The sequence below is a fragment of the Rhinopithecus roxellana genome, chromosome 7 (genome assembly GCF_007565055.1).
Source record: "Rhinopithecus roxellana isolate Shanxi Qingling chromosome 7, ASM756505v1, whole genome shotgun sequence".
NCBI classification, from domain to species: Eukaryota; Metazoa; Chordata; class Mammalia; order Primates; family Cercopithecidae; genus Rhinopithecus; species Rhinopithecus roxellana.
Genome location: NC_044555.1, coordinates 87,881,291 through 87,907,117, shown reverse-complemented (window position 1 = coordinate 87,907,117; position 25,827 = coordinate 87,881,291). Strand labels below are relative to the sequence as shown.

Below are 25,827 nucleotides of genomic sequence, written 5' to 3'. Positions count from 1 at the left end.
GCCCATCAAGGATAGGCTAGATAAAGAAAATGTGGCACATATACACCATGGAATACTATGCAGCCATAAAAAAGGATGAGTTCATGTCCTTTGCAGGGACATGGATGAAGCTGGAAACCATAATTCTCGGCAAACTAACACAAGAACAGAAAACCAAACACCGCATGTTCTCACTTGTAAGTGTGAGATGAACAATGAGAACACATGGACACAGTGAGGGGAACATCACACATCGGGGCCAGTCAGGGGATAGGGGCCTAGGGGAGGGATAGTATTAGGAGAAATGCCTAATGCTCGCAGGGCTTAAAACCTAGATGATGGGTTGACAGGCGCAGCGAACCACCATGGCACGTGTATACCTATGTAACAAACCTGCATGTTCTGCACAGGTACCCTAGAAGTATAAAACAAACAAACAAAAAACCACAAAAAACAGAATTCATTTTATTCCATTTAGAGAATCTGGAGTTGGTGCATTCCCATCATTGGTACATGTGTACCCTAAATACAAATATACATATAACTCACATGAAGAGACAGATGACATATTGATCTTCTCAACCAATTATACTAAAAGCTGTTTTAATAAGGCACGATTCTGATCAATAACTTAAATCAATTATATTATCAGTTGACCTAAAACTATATTATCCAGAAAACATAATTACCTGATAGCAGTCTCCTTTAAGATTGTCTAAGACATCGCCACACGTTTTTCGCATGTATTTCTTACACCCATCGATCACCATTTGGTCAATGTCCGAAACAGGTTAAGGAGAATTTGGGTATATCAAAGAATTCTGAAATAGTAATACTTTAAAGAAAGGGTTAAGACAAACGAAGATTTTATAATGCTAACTTGGGTATCACAAATTTGACAAAATGATGAACGAGGCAGTGAGTGACTATTTTCACACTAAGGACTCTCAAAAGGAACTGAATCTTCTTTTCTCCTCATGAGATGGCTTTAGGGAAGCCATTTTGGAAACTGCTGGGCAACAGACACAGTATCAAAGTCATTTGCTCTTTAATCCTCAACTAGGTAGATTATTTGTTTTTGAAATGAAGTCTCACTCTGTCGCCCAGGCTAGAGTGAAGTGGCGCGATCTTGGCTTACTACAACTTCTGCCACCTCGGGTTCAAGCAATTCTCCTGTCTCAGCCTCCCAAGTAGCTGGGATTACAGGTGCCCGCCACCATGCCTGGCTAATTTTTTGTATTTTTAGCAGAGACGGGGTTTCGCCATGTTGATTAGGCTGGTCTTGAACTCCTGACCTCAGGTGATGCACCTGCCACGGCCTCCCAAAGTGCTAGGATTACAGGCATGAGCCACTGCGCCCAGCCGATTATTTCTTTGTTGATGGCCACATAAAAGGGTACTGTTACTAACTTGTCTGTTCAAAGTAGTCTGGGTAACACATTTGCCTCTAGTCTGTGGTAACATTAATTTGAGTTGTGAGACACTAAAGGAAGGAAGGAAGCAAAAGAAGCCCACTGAACTTGTTCTCTCATACAACAAAGGATATCTCTACCATAGTGACCATCTTTGGTTTTAGTTTGACTATTTCACACAATATGCCTCCATCTCCACCTCCCAGAATGAGTACATCTTTGCCAGTGTAATCTTCTTTGCCACTGCCCATGATGGCCCGGGTATATGCCAAATCACTCTCTGCCAAATCTAGGGAGGAGAAACAAATCCAAATGGTGAGTCTACCTTAACACACAAACCACCTGGCCCCGCCACACTGAAGTGCCGGGATCTAGCCCAAAATGTAAATTTTTCATTTTCAATTTTTTAAAACTGTGAACAATATGCAAGCTTTTTTTTTTCCATTGAGGACTTTTTCATCAACCCTGATCATCTGACACCTTATACAAATGGACATTAGTCAGTGGAAAGAAAATCCAGCCTTAAAAATGTGTCAATATACCAAATAATTAAAAGCAGTTACATCTTAACAAATGAAATAATATGATGTCTGTGAGCTGCTTCAAAATAATATGAGAGGGACAAAGTGGACTGGGGTTGAGGCAAAATAAGACTGGCTAGGAGTTGATAATTGTTCACACTCGATGGTGAGTACATGTGGGTTCATCACACTAATTTGTCTCCTTAGGTTTCAACTGTTCTGTAACAAAAAGGTTTTTTTTTTTTTTTAATACGCAAATGCATTTTCTTTTGAAACACAATCCAAATACTCATCACTAAGGAGGCAATGTCAAGACGAAGTTTATGTGAAAGCCCAGACAATCCACAGGTTAATATGACATAAATGTGCATCTCAAAAACCAGCAGTGTCAGAAACAAACTCAAACAAATCCACAACAGCAATAACTGTCAGGAAAACGCCATCATCTAACAAATCACCACTTTGTTATGTGATCAGGGCAGGGATAGAATACTTACTAACATCCCCACTAAGGATGAGAATATTTCCAAACTGCTTCGAGTGTAGGATTTTTATATTTTGATAAGGTGAATCTTCGTCATATACCACTTCATCGATGTCATATTCAACCAGGCGCCCATCAGCGGTTGGCCAATATCTGTCGATGGCTCCTCCTCGCACTATGGGTGGTAATCTGGAAAAAGAGAAAAACAGCAATGTACCTTATTAGAATACTGCCTTACAAGTGGACCTGGGGTGAAGAGTATGCAAAAGAAAGCCACGACTGCCGACTTTTGACAAGCACAAAACGAATCCAAAGCTTGGGCTTTTAGTTTTATATAATCACGGCCACCACCAAATGTTGACAACTATTGTACACAGTTCACTTTTTTAAAAATCCTGTCATGCTGTAGATTTTCTCTAACAAAAAGCTGAAGAAGATGGCCACTGCACACTTCATACTTCAAATGCTCCAGCAGTATCTGTCTCTTAAGACTATCTACATAACTGCATTGACATTACCACATTCACACCAGTTCACATGGGTATCATATGGTTAGCTAGTACAGAGTCCATCTTCAAGTGTCCCCAATTATGCCAGTTATGTCCTTTATAGATGTTCTGCTCTTGAATAAAGGTTCATACACTGCATTTTCTTTTTTATACTCACGTAATGTAGAACTTTTTTTTTTTTTTACTGGTATGTTTCATGACATTGAGATCTCAAAGTACAGACCAGCTACTCTGCCGAAAAATGACTCATATGGGTTTACCTGATAATCTCTCACTCTTCATGGTTAGAATCAGGTTGACATATATGAATTACACAGGCATCGCATCGGAAATACAAGATGTGTATTTGTCCTATTATTGGTGATGCTAAGTCTGTGATCACTTAAAGTGGTATTCATGAGATCTCTCCATCTGCAGAGGTACCTTTTCACCCTTTGAAATTACTAAGCAGGCTGTGGGGTGGTCCTCTGAAACTAGGTGAAAGTCCTCACCCCCAACAAACCTTTACCAGTGGTTTTAGCATGTAGAAGATTCTGGCCTGAACCAGTTACTACTAGAGAGGCTGCAACATGACTTTTTCATTCATTCTTTTGTAAATACTCGGTATTTTTCACAGGATGAATGTACTAGAAAGTACCAGCAGAGGACACTAAATGACAGGAAAAAACAGACCTGGAAAAGGGGCTTGACAAGTCAAACACAAAGAAAAGGAGAGCTCACTGCATACATAACACAACTGCGTGAGTCATGTGTTCTCAAACACAGTAGTGTTCGATATTAAAACGCCATGATGCACAGCTGTAGACATCTAAAATGCTGGGATATGCGGCCTGACTTACTCCTATGAGTCTCTTTCCCTTCCCTGCTCACCAGATTCCAAGAGTACAATCTAAACCTGTTACAAGTTAACGAGGCTTTCTATGAGGGTATGCTAACATCTATAAAGAACACTGAGATTGAAAAGGCAAACTCCCATAAATTCATGTAATCCAACTCTTGATTTAATCACTTCTTTACCAAACTCCACGTGAACAAATTCAGCTTTGAGAATGTGAGGCATTCTAGAGGGTTTTTCCTGTAAACTGTAAAATGTGAAGCACCTATCAGGACAACCGCTAGAGAGCAGGCAAACAGGACCTGGAGGAAGCCTCTTCCACCCCTGGCTGATGGTGGGGAGTGAGATGAGTGAGCCACCCATGGCGCTGGAAGAAGTACAAAGTCACTCACTTCCAGGGGAGGAAGACTACCCTCTCCTTGACAGCCAGCCAGCTATGGGATATTACTGCACTACAGACAAACCCACTGAAAATAAAGTGTCTGTTCTCAATTGTGTCAATAGTGCCTTGGCTAAGGTGAAGAGCTCTTTTCTACATTGTAACACTATGGTTTTTAAAGACTGGCAAAGAGAAAGATGCATCTTAACAGGATGTAAATGACGTTACCCTGATGAAGTGCTCAACCTAGCATTAAAGGGCATCTCCCTGGTAGCCCTATAACGGGCTACCAGGAGGTACTATGAAATCCCCTATCAAACTCGTTTCAAACTTCACTGCTGAAAAATGAAACTGGACTATACCAATTCAGGCAGATTATAGCCCAGGCCTCAGGTATACTGTGTAAATTGCAAGAACCTTTTAAAATCAAAGTTAATTTATGTGACCTTGTTTTCTTATTCCTTTTCACTTGAAAGTACAAAACAAAAATAAATTCAAGTACATCCCATAGCTTCTGAGTCAAAAATTCAGATTTAACTTAACAGAGGGGAATCATTTCAGATGTTACTGGGTTATCCGTTAATGATTTCATCTCTAACATTTAACCTCTGATCTTTATTCTCCACATTAAAAAAAAAAGTATAGCAATCCTTGTCCTTTTGAGGCCAGTAACAAAGGGCTTACAACAAGGTATTCCCAATTTCCAGCTCTCATCAACCTTATTTCATGAAAATAAAAACTGTAACAAGCATAGGCAAGGTATTTTGAAGATCTAAAGCTTAACTCCATTCTTAGAAAACTCCCATACCAAAAAAAAAGAGAAAAGAACCAGACTTCTCACGAATGCTGAAGCCCATAAATGTATTCTGTTTACTCACTCCTAGAGGTAACTGATAAAAATCAGACCACATTTTGATGTGGACCAATTCATTATCATCAAGTTAAGACCCTTTCTGACAGTGGGGAACCTGTTCATTGCAAATGGGTGCAGATAAGGAAAACCCTGCAAACAGGAAAAGATGAGATGTCCAAAAAGTGATATGGGCATATGGGTGTGGATGTGCTTTTAAAGGAAGATGAAGGGTGAGAGACATGGCTAGGGACCTTAAACTGAGCTTGGGTGCTCTAAAAGAGCCTGAATGCTCTAACAGATCTCAAAAAAGTAGACAGTTCTATAATGTGGCGTCTTCTTTTCACTTTCAGTTTCCTGCTTTCCTCTTTAACTACAGGAGACTAAACAATTACCCAGTTATCTTACATCTGCTCTAGAGCTTTCTTATGGGCTGATCAAACTCAGCATGGTGAGTAATTAACTACTTAAACATCCTAACACTTGCGGATAAGGATTCCTTCTTCTGGAAAGTGCCATAACTGGAGAAACCTATATACCCGTTGCTCAGCAATGAGGAAGTCCCTCTGTGTTTGTCTCTGCAACTATGAGGTTAATTTTATGAGCAAGGGACAGGACTTCTATGCCTTAAGGCCTGGTGAGGATCCACCAAGGCAGGGCAAGAGTAAATTGTCCTGCATTTACATGCTGTCTATCCAAAGCACTACTTAATTCCCACTAGTTCCTTCCCACAGAAGTCAAAACTGCATTCTTTCAAAATCTGACACCACTGGCAAACACTTCGGCAGTGTCCGACAGAAATTTAGATGATGAAAATGTTCCGTAGTTGTACTGTCCCACATGGCAGACGCTAACCACTAGCTATTGTGACTCAGGAACTGAATTGTGTATTTTAACTAACTTTAAATAGCCATGTGGGGCTAGTGCCCATCCCACTTGATAGGGCGAGCTTCATTTTCCTCATGATCACTTGAAAATAACCTGCCTATGGCAGCTTAAGGTTGGCGGCCTATCAATTCTTAGTATCTTGGAAAGTTTTCTTCTTTGAAAGCCTTGAGGCAAATTTTCTTATCACCCCACCTGGTCAGAGTCTCTTAAAATTGCTTAACTTTACTCTGGGGCCCTGAAGGAGAAAAAGTGACCTTTTGTCTTTCCGGGAAGGGTCGAAGTCAGGTTTTTTTTTTTTTTTTTTTTTTGAGATGGAATTTCACTCTGTTGCCCAGGCTGGAGTGCAGTGGTGCAATCTCAGCTCACTGCAACCTCCGCTTCCCGGGTTCAAGCGATTCTCCTGCCTCAGGCTCCTGAGAAGCTAGGATTACAGGCGTGCATCACCAAGCCTGGCTGATTTTTGTATTTTTAGAAGAGACGGGGTTTCGCCCATGTTGGTCAGGTTGGTCTCGAACTGAAGTTGGGAGTTTTCTAGCTCCCTTTTATGTGGTGGCAGCTCTACCTGGGTCTCCACTTTATGCAGTTCCAACTCCTTGGAGTTGGTCCCTATCTCCTTTCTGCCTTAGTTTCATTTTACCTAGCATTTTTGTGTGTGCATCCATGCACATGTATGTTCATACACTATCTTGTTTTGGTGTGAGGGGCCCAGCAGTTCGGTTCACCATGTTGCCAGAAGGAGGTGCTGAGTTTGATGTTTTCCATATCTTAAGCAGACACTACTGAGGACAACACCGCCATTCTAATTTTTTTTTTTTTTTTTTTTTTTTTTTTTTTTGACACGGTCTCATTGTGTCACCCAGGCCAGAGTGCAGTGATGTGATCTCGGCTCACTGCAACCTCTGCCTCCTGGGTTCAAGCCATTCGCATGCGCCAGTCTTTCAAGTAGCTGGAATTACAGGCATGCACCACCACACCCAGCTAATTTTTGTATTTTTAGTAGAGACGGTGTTTTGTCATGTTGGCCAGGCTGGTCTCAAACTCCTGACTTAAAGGGATCCGCCTGCCTCGGCCTCTGAAATTGCTGGGATTACAGGTGTGAGCTACCGTGCCCAGCCAACTATCATTGTTTCAATCGATTAAATATAAAAGGACATTCAAGAGTGGACTTACCGTTTCACCCGCCCAGTACTGTCCTGACTCAATTCTTTCATTCTTTCTTCTACTTTGTTCAAAATCTACAATTAAAAGAAAAATCAATGGGCTTGCAGAATAAGCTGCATGGAACAGCTAAATTACAGACCCAACAACTGAGGCCGTGTTGACAGAGCTCTGCAAGATTGACCTGTCCCTCCTCCTACCCTCTAGCAGCCTGTAGGCCTGGCCCAATTCCACTCTCCCATCCCAACTATCCCTTCATGTTGCTGACCTAACCTTAGTGTAAGTTAGCAACAAAATAACATGGAAGAGGAAGGCTAAAGGGTACTGCAGCTATAAAATCCTGGTTAAAGGTTTTCTATTCCCTCCAGTGGAAAATAAGATTACTCATACTCAGGCAGTTAAAAGGAAACGCTGACACCCAAGTTCCTAAAAACAACTGAACAACTACTTCTATTCTAAAACCACTTATGTGGAGGGAGGAAAGTTTAAAATTAACTGGAAAGTAAGCAATGAAGAGAAAATTATTTTAACACTAAGCTAAGCAGATACTATGATCCTTAAACACCGAGTAAATGAAAGTGAAAAACCGACACTGTCGATCTCTTCTTTGCCTTGCGCATCACCATCGTAACTCTGAAGGTCCAGCAACACCAATCCATGTGGGTAAATTCTCAAATTGGCAAAGCTACAAAGGAAAATATAATTTTAAGCTTAAGAATTGTATCAGGGCATTCAAAAAAAAAAAAAACAGAGAGAAAGAAAGAGAGATGTCACCCAATTAAAAGACCACTGCTCTTTATTTCCCTAAAACTATACAGTTAACCTTTTTACTTTCTTACTAGGGCTGTGTCTTGCAGGGAGAAACTACCAATCATTTGCGGAAGGTTTAGAGGGCATTACTAAATGTTAAGGTTTTCAAAACTGGTTCTTGGGCCCAGAAAGTGATTCAGTAGCAGTTCTGTGAACCTAATTTTTAAAAAGATTCTCTAGGTAATTTTGCCAGGTTTAGTAACCACAGCCTTAATAGGAAGGGAGTGTGGAGAAGGGTAATACTGGTTTCTCCCAATTAAACTTTAGAGTTCAAACCAGAGTCATTTTTTCCTAACTGCAGGCTGGTGGTAGGTAAATTAATTTAGTAAGCACTCTGGAAAATCCAGGCCAAGTGCCTGCAAACCTAATCCATCCCACAGTATGTTTTTGTAAAGCCTGCAGGCTAAGTAAGAATGGTTTACATTTTCAAAGAGTTTTTTTAAAAATGTGACAGCAACCTTTACAGAAAATTTTCTGATCAGTCCTTTTTTATTTTTTAATGAAATAAACAGAATTGAGTGTATCACATGCACTAAGATGTACTCGATAAAACTTTTGTTTCAGTTACACGCTTTTTTTTTTTTTTTTTTTTTTTTTTTTTTTTGAGACAGAGTCTTACTCTGTCTTGCCCTGGCTGGAGGGCAGTGTGACATGATCTCAGCTCATTGCAGCCTCCACCTCCTGGGTTCAAGCAATTCTTCTGTCTCAGCCTCCTAAGTAGCTGGGACCACAGGCGTGTCCCACCACACCTGGTTAATTTTGTATTTTCAGTAGAGACGGGGTTTCACCATGTCAGCCAGGCTGGTCTCAAACTCCTGACCTCAGGTGATCCACCCGCCTTGGCCTCTCAAAGTGTTGGGATTACAAGCGTGAGCCACTGCACCTGGTCTATGCATGTATTTGTTTTGCATTTACACAGATGTGTATTTCCAGGGTTGTGATGACCTCCTACTATAAATTATAGGTAAAGAAATGTTTGAAAAATACTAAATTAGAAGATGAATTATGCTCAGAGAATACCGTGTGCTTGGATTAAAAAAAAACAAAAACAAAAAACTAAAAATAATAAACTAGGCACGGTGGCACACGCCTGTAGTCCCAGCTACTTGGGAGGATGAGGCAGGAGGATTCCTTATGCCTGGGAGATCGAGGCCGCAGTGAGCCATGATCGCACCACTGCACTCCAGCCTGGGCGACAGAGTGAGACCCTGTCTCTATAAAAAATTTAAAATAAAACAAAACTAGTTAATTTTTCACCTTCAGCCCTTAAGTGACCTCAAAAATCAAGTTCTTGCCCCCAGTCCACAAACTCTTCTACACCAGAATGAGAGGATCATCTTTCCTTTCCCTCCTTCACTGGCAGCAGAGAGGAGGGGGGAAGGAACAACAGAGAAATAATGTCCCCTTTATCCACTTGGGTGGTTCTAGCATGAACACAGAGAATGCTAGAAGGCAGAGTCAAGGATTAAGGTGCTCCTAGGGATAAAACCAGAACTAGAGGGGGAAAAATGTGCCCAGGGTCGGGGGAAGGGAATAGAGAACCTGAATAAAGGTGGCTCAGGTCCTTTCCCCAAGCCCATGCATGGGTAGGAGAGGTGAGGTTTCAGGACAGGCACCTCGGGGTGGGTACCAGTTGACCAAGTGAGAGAGGAAGGAGACCAAGTAGAAAACTCTTAAAAACTAAGCTGGCCAGGCGCGGTGGCTCACGCCTGTAATCCCAACACTTTGAGAGGCTGAGGCAGGTGGATGGCTTGAGCCAGGAGTTCGAGACCAGCCTGGGCAACATGGTGAAACCCCGTCTCTATTAAAAACACAAACTTATCTGGATGTGGGGGTGAGTGCCTGTAATTCCAGCCACTCGGAAGGCTGAGGTGGGAGAACTGCTTGAATCCAGGAGGCAGAGGCTGCAGTGAGCCAAGATTGCGCCACTGCACTCCAGCCTGGGGAATAGAGCAAGACTTGGTCTCAAAAACAACAACAACAACAACAACACCCTAAGCAGTTCATTTGGGTTTTTTTTTGTTTCTGTTTACTGCTTTTCAAAGCAGTTTCCAAACAGCTCTTGTCACTCAAAAACCCCTTCTGGGAGGAATTCTAAGTCTTCTGTACAACTGGAATTGGTGTCTATGGCAGAAACTTCAATAATTGTCACAGAGAGGTAGGCAGGGCCCAGCTGCAAAGGCCTTTAGGAGATAAAGTGCAACTTTTCACCTGGTGCTGGCTGAGGAGCCTGCCACCGGAGGCGGTGGATGATGAGTTCCGATTTGCTGTGGTCCCCAAAAGATGGACCACAGTAAAAACAGTGAGAGGCGGCAGGTACAGGGAGGGGCTGAGTGTAATCCTGCAGGAGCCAGAGGGCTCTAGGACAGCTACAGCCTCTGCTTCCAAGAGACCATCTGGGTCAGAGCAGGGAAGGAAAGGACACAGGGGAGAGGGGGGTTTGGTGGTAGCGTTCATGTAAGGAAGAAACCATCATCTTAGATACATTTGAGGTATCTACTAAACACACAGGGAGGTTTGCTGCATGGTTAGAAATACAAGTCTGGGCTTGGGGAAGAAGAGGTTTGGATGTCTTTGAGAGGTATCAGGATAGAGAACACCAATTAATGCCACAGGAGTGGGCCATGGAGACTTATAGAGAGAATAATGGAAGGGGCAGTGAGCTCAAAAAGTACAGGTTTCCCTCATCTCTAGGTCTCTGGAATATAATGGAGGTGGCTACTTTTTCCTTTAATAGAGAAACAAAGGGAGAGAAAGTGGGACATTAAGGAAGCCACGTGGAATTCCAGTACTGGGTACCCATTGAGGTAACAGAATAAAAGTCATCGAAAATACCCCATCCTGGAGTTCACATTTTTATTTATTTTAATGTTTATTTCCATAGGTTATTGGGGAACGGGTGGCGTTTAGTTACATGAGTAAATTCTTTAGTACTGATTTGTGAGATTTTGGTGCACCCATCGCCCAAGCAGTATACACCGCACCCTATTACATTTCTAAATTGATAGTGCAAATTACTAAGAATCTTAATTAGTAGTTTTACATACTAAGCCAGTCCAGTTACAATACAAACCAAGATTTAAGGAAATACCAAGAGGTCAACGCACTGGTTTCTTGTTATCAGTCATTTCTTAGTTTAGGTTTTCTTCTGCATTTTACCATGGTCTGCAGTAGCTGATAATCAGTCATAACAGTGCTACTCAAAGTGTGGTCAGCAGTTCAGCAGCATCAGCATCCCCCGGGAGCTTCCTGAAAATTGAATCTGGGCCCTGTCGCAGACCCGCTATTTCATCAAGAACTCTTGCGGTAGGGGCCCAGGGGATCACTGCCTGCCATTTCAAACTGCTTATGCCGCCAGGGGCTCTTGGTCCTGGCCACACAGAACCACTGGGGCTTTGGAGAAATCCAGATGTCCAGGACCTGTGACCTCAATTTCTGGGGGAAATGCCCAGGCACGAGTGTTTCGTGAAAGCTCTCCAGAAACAGTGTAGAGAAGGGACCTGGGCTCCCCCCACCCCAATAACACACTTATTTCCAGAAATACCAGGCTCTAGGAGCCAGGAAGATGGCAAAGCGCTGCTTGAGGCTCTGTGCAGGCTGTCCCTGGGGCCCTGCAGCACTGCTGCTGGCCACCTAAAGCAGGTACCCTCAGCCTGCACCCACCATACTTTGACCTGAGCAAGAGCATCTGCAGCTCAGCATCCTGCAGCGAGAAGGCCCCGGCATGCCCACTACGGGCCTCTGCTGCAAACTAGTGGGTCCTCACAGGTGGCGGGCACCCCAACCAACCCATCCATCCGGACCCCAGCCCCTCTGATATCATCCTTGCTGACCAAGAGACCGGGAAACACTAAGATAAGCAGCATCCTATGGTAAATCTTACTCCAGGGACTTAAGAGGCTAAGTTCCACCGTAAACTTTTTACTCCAGGGAGCTGACCTACCACTTGCATGCGCCCAATGAGCGATCCTGCCCCTGTCGTACTATTACGCTAAAGTCCCCGCCAAGAGCGGGCTCACCAGCCACTTCAGGGTGCATACATTAAGCAAGAGGTCTCACTGCATCTGCACACCACTAACTAGGTGCGTACCTGTAATTACACTCATCTACCTCATGAACTATTCACATCACTCCCTTCAAAACATCACCTGCAGCTCCCCTCGGGGGAGTCAGCCACAAAACTTTTCCTGGGCTGCCTCCCTTATGCTCACTCTGGGCATAAGTCTTAACAAAAAACTTGTCTAGGAAACATGTTTGACCTCCTGTCAATCTATATATACATGAGAGCTTAAGAACCTGTGGTCGGTAACGCTACCAGGAGATTCTGATGTGCAGCTAGGGTTGAGAAGCACCAAGTTCCAGCCCCATCCTAAAAGATGCCAAAGGAGAAAAAAAAAAAAAGCCAGGTGCCACCCCCATCCTCCACTCTGTCACCCATCCTGCTCATAAGTGACTAGATATGAAGAACAACACCGGAGACTGCTCACCTGCCATTCTTGTTTGTGTAGGTTGCTAAATAGCCATGGTCCTGCCAGGTGTGCACCGACTCCGCCATTCCCTGCTCCTGGAAAATGGACTGGAGGCCTTTTAGAATGGTCTCACCATCAGCTGGAGAACAAAGGGAAGAAGGCAAGATGGTCAGAAAGAAACATTCAGAAGGAAGGCCAATGAGGCACAGTTTGAGGACTGACCTTTAACAAAAAAAAAAAAAAAAAACCTGAACAAAGTTGTCAGTGTCACTTATCCCTTGTCATGACATGAGTGATAAACATTCTCCACCCTGCAAGGAAAGGCGACACAGACCACCAGATTACGTGATGGTAAGAACACAAAAGCCGACCACAAATAGCTGTGCCAAGGATGGAGACATCTTCAGCCTAGAGACAGCATAACAAAATATTCACTCTAAGCAGAAATTAAAGAAATGCAAATAAATGCAAGAACAACAAATGAGATTCCACTTCAGGTTAAATAAATTAATGAGGACACATGGTACTAGAAAGGGGATACCTGTCCACTGCTGATGAGTAACATAAATGACAAGCTTTTTTCCCCATGTTTTACAAAAACGATGTGCTGCTTTTATAACTGGAAAAAAATATCCAACAGTAATCCTCAGTAACATAGCTCTCAATGGTAGAAACTGGACAACGATTCCATATGGGACAACCTGCTGGCTTGTCAGTCTCCCCACCCCACCCCCATGGTCACAGAAGCCAATCTTCCTGTCTCCCATCCTGCCCATGGTCCTACTCCCAAAAGTGCAATCAGTGTTCCCACGTAAAGTACATTAACCTCTGCAGGTTCACTTGAAGCCAGGATCTTCAAGAACATCCAACATTACAATACTTAGAATAAGGGGTAAATGCAACTTGTTCTCTAGTTCTATCTACAAAGCAGGCATTCCCTAATAAATGTAAAACAAAGAACCAAGATATGACAAGAGGAATTACTCTTTACTTTCCCACCAGCCCTCTGAAGGCTGGCTCCTGTGAGGGGAAAAACAGCCTGGTAAATATCAAAACGAAGCGTCTCTGTGACCTGAACAGAGGTAAAAGAAAAACATAAGAGTCACAGCTGACTGCAGTGTGATTTGCCAAGAAAATGACGTTAGAATTTCTGCCATAAACTAAGTAGTGCCGAAACTAGAACTGGGATGTTAAGGACTTGTTCACTATGCATAAAGAGTCTATCTCTAGTGACTCAGAACTGTGTTCCCAAGGCCACTGAATGAAGGCTACAAACGGGGAGTTTGGAGGCCAAAATGGACAGATATGTCTTATTCTGGCTTGCACAGACTTTTTTTATTTTTTGAGACCGGATCTCCCTCTGTCACCCAGGTTGAAGTGCATTGGCGCAATCTCGGCTCACTATAACCTCTGCTTCCTGGGCTTAAGTGATCCTCTTGCTTCAGCCTCCCAAGTAGCTGGGACTACAGGTGCCTGTCACCTCGCCCGGCTAATTTTTTTTTATTTTTAGTAGAGACAGGGTTTCACCGTGTTAGCCAGGATGGCCTCAATCTCCTGACCTCATGATCTGCCCGCCTCAGGCTCCCAAAGTGCTGGGATTACAAGCATGAGTCACCGCGCCCAGCCCATGCCCAACTAAATTTGTACATTTTTGGTAGCAATGGGGTTTCACCATGTTGCCCAGGCTGGTCTCAAACTCCTGAGCTCAAGCAATCCACCTGCCTCAGCCTCCCAAAGTGTTGGGATTACAGGCATGGGCCACTGCACCCAGTCCCTGAACAGACTAAAGTGTAAATTAGTTGCCATTTAAAAATCAGAAGATTTCACCCTCTCCCACTGTAGTGGGTATAACGGTGGCCCCAAAAAGATATATCCACGTCTTAATCTCCAGAACCTGGGGATGTGACTTTCTTTGGAAAAGGGTCTGTGTAGATGTAACTAAGTTAAGGATCTTGAGATGAAAGCATCTGGATTATCCAGGTACCCAGACCCTAAACCCAATGACAAGTGCCCTTATAAGAGACAGAAGAAAAGATACAGGGAGAAAAGGGGGCAGGTGACATAAGACGGAGGCAGAGGTTGGAGTGATTAAGAGCCACACGCCAAGCCCAGGACAGCTACAAGCACACCAGAAGCTGAAGAGGCAAGGATGGATTCTCCCCTAGAGCCTTCTGGGGAAGCATGGGCCTGTCACGTTTTGATCTGAAACTTCTGGCCTCCAGAATTGTGAGAGAATACATCTCTGCCATTGTAAGCTATCCAGTTTGTAGTACTTTGTTACAGCAGCCCTAGCAAGCTAATACACCTGCCCAAAATTCATTTTCAACTTTAACAATAGCAAACAGAATACTAAAAGTGGCAGTGAAAACATAATTTAATATTCAGAATTGCCAAACAGAGCAGTTGATAGCCCAGCCAAAACTCATGGACAACATTTTTATTTTTTGAGACCGGATCTCCCTCTGTCACCCAGGTTGAAGTGCATTGGCGCAATCTCGGCTCACTATAACCTCTGCTTCCTGGGCTTAAGTGATCCTCTTGCTTCAGCCTCCCAAGTAGCTGGGACTACAAAACGAGATGACAGAGTGTAACCCTAAATCCCCAAATGGGTATAGGTAGAAATAAATGCGCCACAACCCTGAGACCCGTGGGGTATCAGCAACTGAGAGAGGAAGAAGAGAAAAAGCAAAGGGACTTCAGACAGCCCTAAGAACTAGAGGAACCCCTTCCGAAAGTCACCAACAGGTGTTTACCCCCAAAGAAATGGTTTCCTCCCCCTCAGAATGCAGGGGTCTGGCTAGCCAAAGTGAGGATGCAGCTGAAACTTGCGAGGACTTGGGTAGGGATGGATGTCAGGGTGGTCAAGCCCTACAGATGGCCAAAATCAAAGAACCTCCAAGAAAAAGTCCCACATCAGGGAGAGACTACCAGTGCAGAATCCACGTCACACTTTCACAGCAGCACAAGCATCTGTAAACACCGAGCAGTGGTGGCCCAATGAATCCTTAAGCTCTCATTTGTTCCTAGCAAAACTGTGCCTCTGGGAAAGTCATTTGGCAGAAAATAATCTAGCTTGCTTTGCTATTCTGAAATTGGTTTCAGGAAATTAAAAGCCAAGGTCTGAATTATATCCCCAGAACATTTAAGACTGAATTCTACTTCACTAAAATAAATCTGATTTCAAACTTGGTAAGATAAACTAACCTTGTTCACTTTGCGTTTGTCACTGAAGTATGGTGGGCCAGCCCACTGTGGAGGTGGCTTGAGTGTACCGAGCCAGGCAGAACTTTCCCTGAATCTGAAGAGCCATTCTAAAATTAAGCAATTTGTTCTTGGCTAGAACAGATATTTTCTGTTTTGAAAGCATATAAAACAAATAATCACTCCTGGTAAATGGCCTCAAGATGGTTCTGTTGGCACATTACAAAACAGAACCCAAACCCCCATGCTGGTGAACGAACAATCTAGACAAGGCCACCCTGCGTGTAATTGACCAGGTTGTGCAGTGAACGAGGACCCTGGCCTGGGTGGCTGAGCTGGGATGAACCTCATCCCTTAGGCCAAGGAAAGGGGGGTCTTTGTCTGATCTATGCAAAGGATTTGACTGCTGGCCAAGCCCAGTGTAGTGGCCATCCCCTTTTTCTAACTGGCACAATTGACAAAAAAGCACCGTGTGGGCTAAAGAAAGTCCTCCGGCCAGGTTTCAAACTGAAGGAAAAACTATACAAGAAATCTGACTTGAAGCATTACTTGTTCCCACACTATAGGCTTTCTCACCAAGTTCAGTAAAAACAGGCCAAAACTGAAAGTCTTTCTGGAAGCTCATTTACCCACAAGCCCTGTTCATTTGTGCGGCCGCCGGGTCCCCGTGGGCATCTGAGCATGCTAGCCCTGCCAGGAAGGTGTCTGCAGGGCCTTATGGGGACACCATCATTTTGCCCACCATTCACCTCCCTTCATCCTCACCTTCCTCCTGATTGGGGCCTCCCCTGTCATCCAGCCCTTGGGGAAGACACTCCAGGGAGGGGGGCTAGAGCTGAAAACTCCGCAGTAGTATCTCTTTCCAAATCAGGGCTTTTTAAGGGAAAACAAAGCAAAAGCATGAGGTGGCTCACTTAGTCATCTTGATCCCAGGTGCTCAATAAATGTTTTGTGGGCAAATAAAAAATTATTTTATTTGGCTGAATTCATCATCCTTTATTACTATATTTTTGCAGTGGTTCAAGAACATCTAGACCAGTGGTTTACAATCCTAGCTGTGCATTATAATTCACCCAGGGAGGCCAGGCATGGTGTTTCACGCCTGTAATCCCAACACTTTAGGAGGTCAAGGCAGGAGGATCACTTGGGCCCAGGAATTCGAGACCAGCCTGCGCAACGTGGCAAAATCTGTCTCTACCAAAAATACAAAAACTAGCCGGACATAGTGGCACGTCCCTATAGTCCCAGCTACCCAGGAGGCTGGGATGGGAGGAACATCTTAGCCTGGGAGGTGAAGGCGCAGTGACCCATGATTGCGCCACCTCACTTCAGCCTGGGCAACAGTGAGATCCTATTTCAAAAAGTAAATAATAATCACCTTGGGAGTTTTGAAAAATTCCAATGCCACACATTAGGCCAATTAAATAGAAATGTGGGGGTGGGACCCAGGCATCAGTATTTTCAACAGCTCCCTGGGAAATTCCAATGTCCAGCCACAGTTGAGAACCACTAATCTAAATCACCCAACACAAAAAAAGGAAAAGAAAATCCCTACCATTTCCAGACCACTTATACTCATTAAGCCACGAAAAAGTTATAGAAAATGCTCAACAGAAGGGCTGAAAAAAGTTAGAACTCTTTACTAACTGAAGCCAAGGGTAACCTGGCACATGCCCCAGAACATGCTTTGGAATTATTCCAAATTTCAACCTTTAAGCCTGTCTAGCATGGAACTTATAAAATAACCAAACAAATCAGACTTGCGCTATCAGGGTTCCTTGCTATCAGGGGCAAGGTTAACAATGTGGTAAGAAAGGCTGCCCCGTCTTTCACAGGACTTTGGTAAACCGTCATACTCAGTAAATGTCAGGAATGTCTTTGCTTGTCAATAAAAGACCCCCCACCCCAACTGCCCCAAAGGCAGGAGAGGGGCAACACAATCCCTTGAGAACTACTACATGCTCTATACTCAGGTGAAAACGAGCCTGAGGTCAGAATATACCCAAACTTGAGAACACAGGATAGCAAGGTCGTAAATGTCCACAAATCAGAAGAAAATGTGAAGATAGATTCAAATGCTAAAAGAGCTCATCACACTACTTTCAAGGAGACATAGTCATCCAAACTAGGCCAATGAAATGTTCTTCTTTGGCAGAAGTTCTCAGAAAATTCACTTCAATGGCCAAGATATTGTAACTAGTAGATCGCTCAGCCTTCCAAAGTGCTCAGAAACACAGTGACCTCTCCCAAGGCAAAACATGTCCTTTGTCTACTGAACAACGCAATGCCCCCATTTCCAGCCCACTGCCTACTTTGTGTGTTTGTTCAACAATAACTTAAAATGAATAAACTAGTCCAAATTAAATACAGCACTACTGAAGGAAAGGAAGGGAAGACAGGAAGGGGGAAAAAGAATCAAGTCCTAAGCTTCACCTCCTGCCTCATTTTCTACCAGGGAACCATTTGTATGCCCGTCCTGGAGAACCTCATTCTTCCTACCCTGAATATCAGCTCCAGAGGCCCGAAGCGCAAATCTGTGTATCTAGCTGGAACCTGCCTCCTGTGCAACTGCTCCCAGCACTGTTCCAATCACAAGTCTCGAATTAAAATCAGGCTTGTTACTTCCCTACTCTCATCAATGGTTACATCACCAGCCACTTAACAGTCCCCATAACAGGCCCCCCCAAGCCTCCCATCAGAGTCTCTCCACCCCACCCAAACTCGCTAGCCAGGACTTTTCACTTACAGACCTAATTTCCTCATAAAGTAGAAACACTACTTTGTAGGGATCCTCTATAGAACCCAGAATCAACGTCAGTTCCTTCCTTCCCTCATGGTTTTCTACTGCTATTTAATCACCGATCCATATGATACGCAGCCCTGTGTGCATAAAGCAGATTAGCTGTACTAGCCAACCTTACCAGGCCAGGGAGTCACTCTGAATCAAAACCAAACCTGGCAGGAAAAAAAAAAAGACATACATGTTATATTACTGCTCCTCCTTCAGCTTTGAGAATCTAACATCCTCCTTAACTAAATTCCATTAGAGGCTGCCCTAAGGAAATATGCAATTCTTACACATCCAGAAAGACAAAAAACAACAACAAAAAATCTCTCTACTTGTGACTTTGGCTTGTGAATGTTTTTTCAACTTCATAAACTTTAGCTAAGAAAACTCAGGCCATGAGCACACTGGGTGCTTTCTGAAGGCTACACAACTCGGACTGTCTTGTGTGTGGTCACCATCCCTCCCCTTAGGCAGAGCCATCAGACTCGACAGGCCAAAGCCTTCACATTCTCCTCTGCAAAATGAGGCGGTTGGAACAGATTTACATTCACACTCCTTTCAGCTCTCTCATGGTCAAGGAGCACCTGGCTTGTGAAGTTGGGAGATGAATTTCTATTCTCACCAAGCATATTTTTAGTTATGAAGACTGAAAATTTCATACCTCACTATCAAGCCCCTTTCCCTCCTAGGTTTCTCCCAGAACTGGCTCCAAGGAGTGGTTAGTCATCACCATCATCACATCATGCCAAGTGATAAGATCCAAACCTGAACCTCCAGCCCACCTACTGCTCCAGCAACTGCAGCCCCAGCCACCACAGAACTGCCGAGATTTCCAGAGCTCCATGCCCTCACTCAACACTTTATTCTCAGTGCCCCTACACACACACACACACACACACACACACACACACAGAGACACTCACTCACGCCTTCCCCACCCATGCTTACCACTTTGCCACCTAAGTCCAAGGGGCCCCCCCCACCTTTGGTCAGGCTTACACCCAGCCCCTCCCTGCCTGCTCCTTTCAGAGATCTGCACTTTCTCCATGGGAAGACGGTGTGCGAGCTGGCTGGCAATAGAGCCAGTCTGCAACTCCCCTGCAAGGGGGAGCACAAATGCAGGCATCCTTTCTCCTAAACCCCAGATCCTAACGTCAGATAACCTGAGAGCCAGGCTCAGGTTGTGCACAATTTCCCTTCACACATAAAGCAGCTTTCTGGTTTTTCTTGATAGACCCCTAAACCTAAAAGAGGAAAGGAAACTGGATTCCAATCCAATTTGAAATCAGGTAGCTGCTTTAAAAGCCCGTTCAGATGTTTCTAATCTTGATAACAGTGGTGGTTACACAACTGTATGCATTGGTCAAAACTCAGAACTGGTGCACTAAAATTTACATAAATTACACCAAGTTAAAGAAGTACCTGTTCAGGAGTCAAGTTAAAGAAGTATCTCTTCAGGAGTCACCAACGCCACTGGCATAACCCCTCTGGAAAGAATGACAAAGAGCACAGCATCCCTCAAGTCTCCTTTTCACCCAAACCCATGGCTGAGCACTGCCTAAGGGTTTGAGAGCATCTTTTGAACTCAGAATGTGCTAGGTCCATCAAAAGCATGAAGACTGACAGGCAGCAGGTCCAGATTACAGAAATCAAGTGATATGCAAAAAAGCCTTCAATTTCACAAAAGAAAATTTTAGTTTACAATTAAAAATTTAACTTTTTAATTTTAAAAAAGGATCTGCCTATTAGACTTCTCAGATATTAGAAGCTTAATGAATTTCTAGGTCAAGCAGGTGGTCCTTTGGCGTGGCTTGGCTTTACAGCCCTATATCTAGTCCTTTTTACAACAGCTGCATGATGAGGAAATGAAGCTCATGACACACAACCCAAGCCAACACAGATGTTCACAGTAGCATGATATGTAATAGCCAGAAAGTAGAAATGACCCAAACTGCCATCAAGTTATAGATGGATAAGCAAACTGTGGTTATCCATGCACTATTCAGGCATAAAAGGAATGAAGTACTGATACACACTACATACAACACAATCAGACCTTAAAAACACTATGCTAAGTGAAAGTAGCTTTCACTATGCTAACCGAAAAAAGTAATTCTATTTGTTATGTCCAGAAAAGGTAAATTCTCAGCCAGGCGTGATGGCACATGCCTATAATCCCAGCTACTAGGAAGGCTGAGGCAGGAGAATCGCTTGAACCTGGGAGGCGGAGGTTGAGGTGAGCCAAGATGGTGCCACTGCACTCCAGCCTGGGCAACAAGAGCGAAACTCCACCTCAAAAAACAAAACAGAAAAGACAAATTCATAGAGATGTAAAGCAGATTAGTGGTTGCCAGAGGCTGGGAAGAATGGTGGGGAGGAATAAGGGTGATGGCTAAGGGGCACAGGGTTTGTTTTTGAGGTGATGAAAATGTTCTAAAGTAGATTTTCATGATGGTCACACAACTCTGCAAATATCCTGAAAGCCACTGAACTGTACATGTTCGATAAAGGAGTTATATGGCATATGAATTATATCTCAATAAAGCTGTTCCCCAAAAATCCCAAACAAGCTGAGCCTTCAGAATCCCACTTACTGCAAGGTTGCCAAGGCAATGGAGAAGTCTCAGAAGTTGGTTTCTCCACCGGCAAGCCACACATAGAAGAAAGAAAATGGATCCTCATCTCTCACCTTACACAAAAAACCAACTTAAGGTGGATCAAAGACTTACATCTAAAACCTGAAACCATAAAAATTCTAGGAAATAACGATAACATCAGAAAAACTCTTCTAGGCACTGGCTTAGGCAAAGAATTCATGACAAAAGAACCCAAAAGCAAATGCAACAAAACCAAAAATAAATAAACAGGACCTAATTAAACTAAAAAGTGTCTGCACAGCCAAGGAAATAATCATCAAACAGATAACCCACAGAGTGTGAGAAAATATTTACAAACTATGCATCTGACAAAGGGCTAATATCCAGAATCTACAAGGAACTCAAATCAGCAAGGAAAAAAACCATCTCATCAAAAAGTGGGCAAAGGACATGGGCAACAGACAATTCTCAAAAGAAGATAAACAGCCAACAAACATGAAAAAATGCTCAACATCACTAGTTATCAGGAAAATGCAAAAACCACAATGAGATACCACCTTACTCCTGCAAGAATGACTATTATTAAAAAGTCAAAAAATAATAGATGTTGGTGTGGATGTGGTGAAAGGGGAACACTTTTACACTGCTGGTGGGAATATCAACTAGTACAACCACTGTGGAAAACAGCATGGAGATTCCTTAAAGAACTAAAAGTAGACTTACCATTGCATCCAGCAGTCCCATTACTGGGCATATACCCAGAGGAAAAAAAGCCATTATCTGAAAAACAAAGCTGGGTGTGGTGGCTCACGCCTATAATCCCAGCACTTTGGGAAGCCAAGGTTTGAGGTCAGGAGTTCGAGACCAGCCTGGCCAACAGGCTGCAAAACACATTATTTCATTCCTTTTTATGACTGAGTAGTATTCCATGGTATAGATACCACATTTTCTTTTTTTTGAGACGGTGTCTTGCTCTGTCACCCAGGCTGGAGTGCAGCAGTGTGATCTCTGCTCACCGCAACCTCCGCCTCCTGTGTTCAAGAGATTCTCCTGCCTCAGCCTCCCAAGTAGCTGGGATTATAGGTACGCAGCACCACACCCAGCTAATTCGTGAATCCCTATCGTGAATCCCCAATCGTGAAACCCCATCTCTACTAAAAATACAAAAGTTAGCCCAGCATGGTGGCAGACGCTTGTAATCCCAGCTACTCGGGAGGCTGAGGCAGAAGAATCACTTGAACCTAGGAGGCAGAGGTTGCAGTGAGCAGAGATCAGGCCACTGCACTCCACGCTGGGCAAAAGAGTGACTCAGTCTCAAAAAAAAAAAAAAAAAAAAAAAAAAAAAAAAAAGCCATTATATGAAAAAGACATGCATACACGTTTATAGCAGCACAATTTGCAATTCCAAAAATATGGAACCAACCTAAATGCCCACTGATCGACTGGATAAAGAAAATGTGGTATACTGGCCGGACATGATGGTTCATGCCTGTAACCCCAGCACTTTGGGAGGCCAAGGTGCAGGGATCACTTGAAGTCAGGAGTTCAAGACCAGCCTGGCCAACATGGCAAAACAGCATCTCTACTGAAAATACAAAAATTAGCTGGGCGTTGGTGCTGCGTACCTATAATCCCAGCTACTTGGGAGGCTGAGGCGGGAGAATCATTTAAACACAGGAGGCGGAGGTTGCAGTGAGCAGAGATCACACTGCTGCACTCCAGCCTGGGTGACAGAGCAAGACACCGTCTCAAAAAAAAGAAAATGTGGTATATATACCATGGAATACTACTCAGCCGTAAAAAGGAATGAAATAATGTGTTTTGCAGCAACTTGGATGGAACTGGAAGCCATTAGGCTAAGTGAAGTAATTCAAGAATGGAAAAGCATATCATATGTCCCCACCTATAACTGTCGTGCTAAGCTATGAGGATGCAAAGACATAAGAATGCCATAATGGACTTTCGGGGCTACGAGAGAAGAGTGGAAAGCGGGTGTGGGATAAAAGACTACATATTGGGTACAGTGTAGACTGCTCGAGTGACAGGTGCACAAAAATCATCACTAAAGAACTTATCCATGTAACCAAAAACCACCTATACCCCAAAAACTATTGATATAAATATTTTCAATTTTTTGTCGCAGCTACTTGGGAGGCTGAAGCAGGATAACCACTTGAACCCGGGAGGCGGAGGTTGCAGTTAGCCTAGACTGCGCCACTGCACTCCAGCATGGGCAACAGAACAATACTCTATCTCCAAAAAAAAAAAAGCATATAGCAGGGCAGGTGCTGTGGCTCACACCTGTAATCGCAGCCCTCTGGGAGGCCAAGGCAGGTGGATCGCTTGAGCTCAGGAGCTCGAAACCAGCTTGGCCAACATACAGTGAAACCCCATCTGTACTAAAAATACAAAAAAAAAAATTAGACAGGCGTGGGGGTGGGCACCTGTAATCCCAGCTACTCAGGAGGCTGAGGCAGGAAGAATCGCTTGAACCCAGGAGGTAGAGGTTGCAGTGAGCCAAGATTGCGCCACTGCACTGCCTGGGTGACACAGTAAGACTCTGTCACACACACACACACACAAAAGTATAGGACAAAAATTGATATATTTTGGGGTTGTCAGTGCTTTCCAGGTGCTTCTGCAAACAGGTGTATTATAGCCTATATACAACCAGAATTTTTCTATCTTCTTGGAAAACATCTAAGGTGGCAACGATATTAAAAACCTGGCCTATATTCACTGTTTTCTAAAATGTAGTAATTTTAACTCAAAAAGTCATATAATCTTAATCTCTTATTGAGATGACATTTAATTTTGCCATATCACTTCTGTCTGTGCTCATATGCAATCACTCACTAAGGCACACATACCTAGTGAGTCCCAATGAGTCAGGTCCTTGAATAATCTCCTCCCCTTGAGTGTAGGTAGGACTCGTGACTTCCTACTAATCAATACAGGATGACAAGGTGATGAGATTTCACCCCATGGTTATGATATGATAGACTCTGTTTAGCACAGTGGAGTAAGAGATTTTTCTCTTGCCTTGAAAAAGCAGCCACACTGTGAACTACCAGGTGGAAGACCAGGTGGCTAAAGGCTGTGGGCAGTCTCTAGGACCTGAGGAAAGCCCACAACCAAGAGTCGGTAAGAATCTGGTTTCTTCAGTCTTTCAGCTCCCAGAAAGTGGATTCTGCTAATAATCTGAATGAATGTGGAAAAAGATTCTTCCCCAGCAGAGCTTCCAAATGAAAACACAGCCCAGCTTCTGTCACATCCTTTTGAGATCCTTAGAAGCAGACCCAACTGGCCAGGCACAGTGGCTCACGCCTGTAATCCCAGCACTCTGGGAGGCCGAGGCGGGCAGATCATCTGAGGTCAGGAGTTCGAGACCAGCCTGGCCAACATAGCGAAACCCCGTCTCTACTAAATACAAAAAAAATAGTCGGGTGTGGTGGTGTGCGCCGGTAGTCCTGGCTACTTGGGAGGCTGAGGCAGGAGAATTACTTGAACTCACGAGGCGGAGGTTGCAGTGAGCCAAGATGGCACCACTACACTCCAGCCTGGGTGACAGAAAGAGATTCCGTCTCAAAAAAATAAAATAAAAATGGATGCAGCCGAGCCATTCTCAGATTACTAATCCACATAAACTGTGATTATGTGTTAGGTGACTATATTTGTGGTAATTTATCATACAGCAATAGAAAACTAATACATACATTCTTACAAAAAAAAAAAAAGGTAGTTGGTTTCTCCTTCTCCTCCACCACAAGCTGCCCACCAGGCACAGGCTCAGATGCAACAGGCATCAGGTAAAGGGGCTGCAAGGAATGGTCTTCTTTAAATGTCCCCATCCATCATAGACTACCAAATATCTGAGTGGCTGTTGTGGGAGAGAATCAGCAAAACATATCTAAACAAAGGTTCTTTGGCCTCAAGTGCTGGGTGGTAGGGAGGGCAAACATGAAACAAAGATTGAGAAACAATCTTTGTCACTGCACAATCACTGTCGCTGCACAGTGAGGTGGCTGGTGCCCAGTTCCCACACAGCTTTCCTAACCCTTCTCAGATCTCGGTGAGGTATGGCTGCAAAATACAAACAGGGGCCAGTATGGCTGCAAAATACAGACGGGCCAGGTGTGGTGGTTCACGCCTGTACTCCCAGCACTTTGGGAGGCCGAGGCTGGAGGATTACTGGAGACCAGCCTGGGCAACATGGCGAAATGCCGTCTGTACTAAAAATACAAAAGGCCGGGCGTGGTGGCTCACGCCTGTAATCCCAGCACTTTCGGCGGCCAAGGCGGGCAGATCACAAGGTCAAGAGTTCGAGACCAGCCTGAGCAACATGGTGAAACCCTATCTCTACTAAAAACACAAAAATTAGCCAGGTGTAGTGGCGCGTGCCTGTAATCCCAGCTACTCGGGAGGCTGAGGCAGGAGAATCGCTTGAACACGGGAGGCAGAGGTTGCAGTGAGCCGAGATCACGCCACTGCACTCCAGCCTGGGTGACAAGAGCAAGACTTCATCTCAAAAAATAGCAAAAATAAAAATAAAAATAAAAATAAAAAATTAGCCAGATGCAGTGGTGCATGCCTGTAGTCCCAGCTAGTCAGGAGGCTGAGGCAGGAGAATCGCTTGAGCCCAGGAGGCAGGGGTTGCAGTGAGCTGAGATCTCGCCATTGTACTCCTGTCTGGGTGACAGAACAGGGACAGTGGCATGAGAAATTTACAGGACTTTAATTTTTATAGTACGGTTTCTGATATTCATAGAGAAGAGCAACCAGAGAAGAAAAATTAATCACAGAAGAAAAACACAACACCAACACAGAAATGACACCCAAGCTTTTTTCATGCAAACATGCATTAAGGGAAGCCATATGGGCATGTTTACAGAGTACCAGCCACAATGGCTATTTCTTAAAACTCAATGCACTAAGTTACAGCATAAC

At 43.9% G+C, this 25,827-nt stretch overlaps 1 protein-coding gene across 2 annotated transcripts in view; it reads right to left on the bottom strand.

The window, feature by feature from the left end:
* SMS (spermine synthase) overlaps window positions 1–25,827 on the bottom strand; it is a 57,178-nt gene that overhangs the window by 15,930 nt on the left and 15,421 nt on the right. For both annotated transcript variants that reach the window (XM_030934362.1, XM_030934363.1), the window contains exons 2-7: window positions 12,313–12,433; window positions 7,607–7,700; window positions 7,028–7,092; window positions 2,410–2,585; window positions 1,526–1,680; window positions 669–758 (exon numbers count right to left, since the gene is read on the bottom strand). In XM_030934362.1, coding sequence (XP_030790222.1) covers window positions 669–758; window positions 1,526–1,680; window positions 2,410–2,585; window positions 7,028–7,092; window positions 7,607–7,700; window positions 12,313–12,433 — 701 coding nt within the window. The remainder of the gene's footprint in view (window positions 1–668; window positions 759–1,525; window positions 1,681–2,409; window positions 2,586–7,027; window positions 7,093–7,606; window positions 7,701–12,312; window positions 12,434–25,827) is intronic.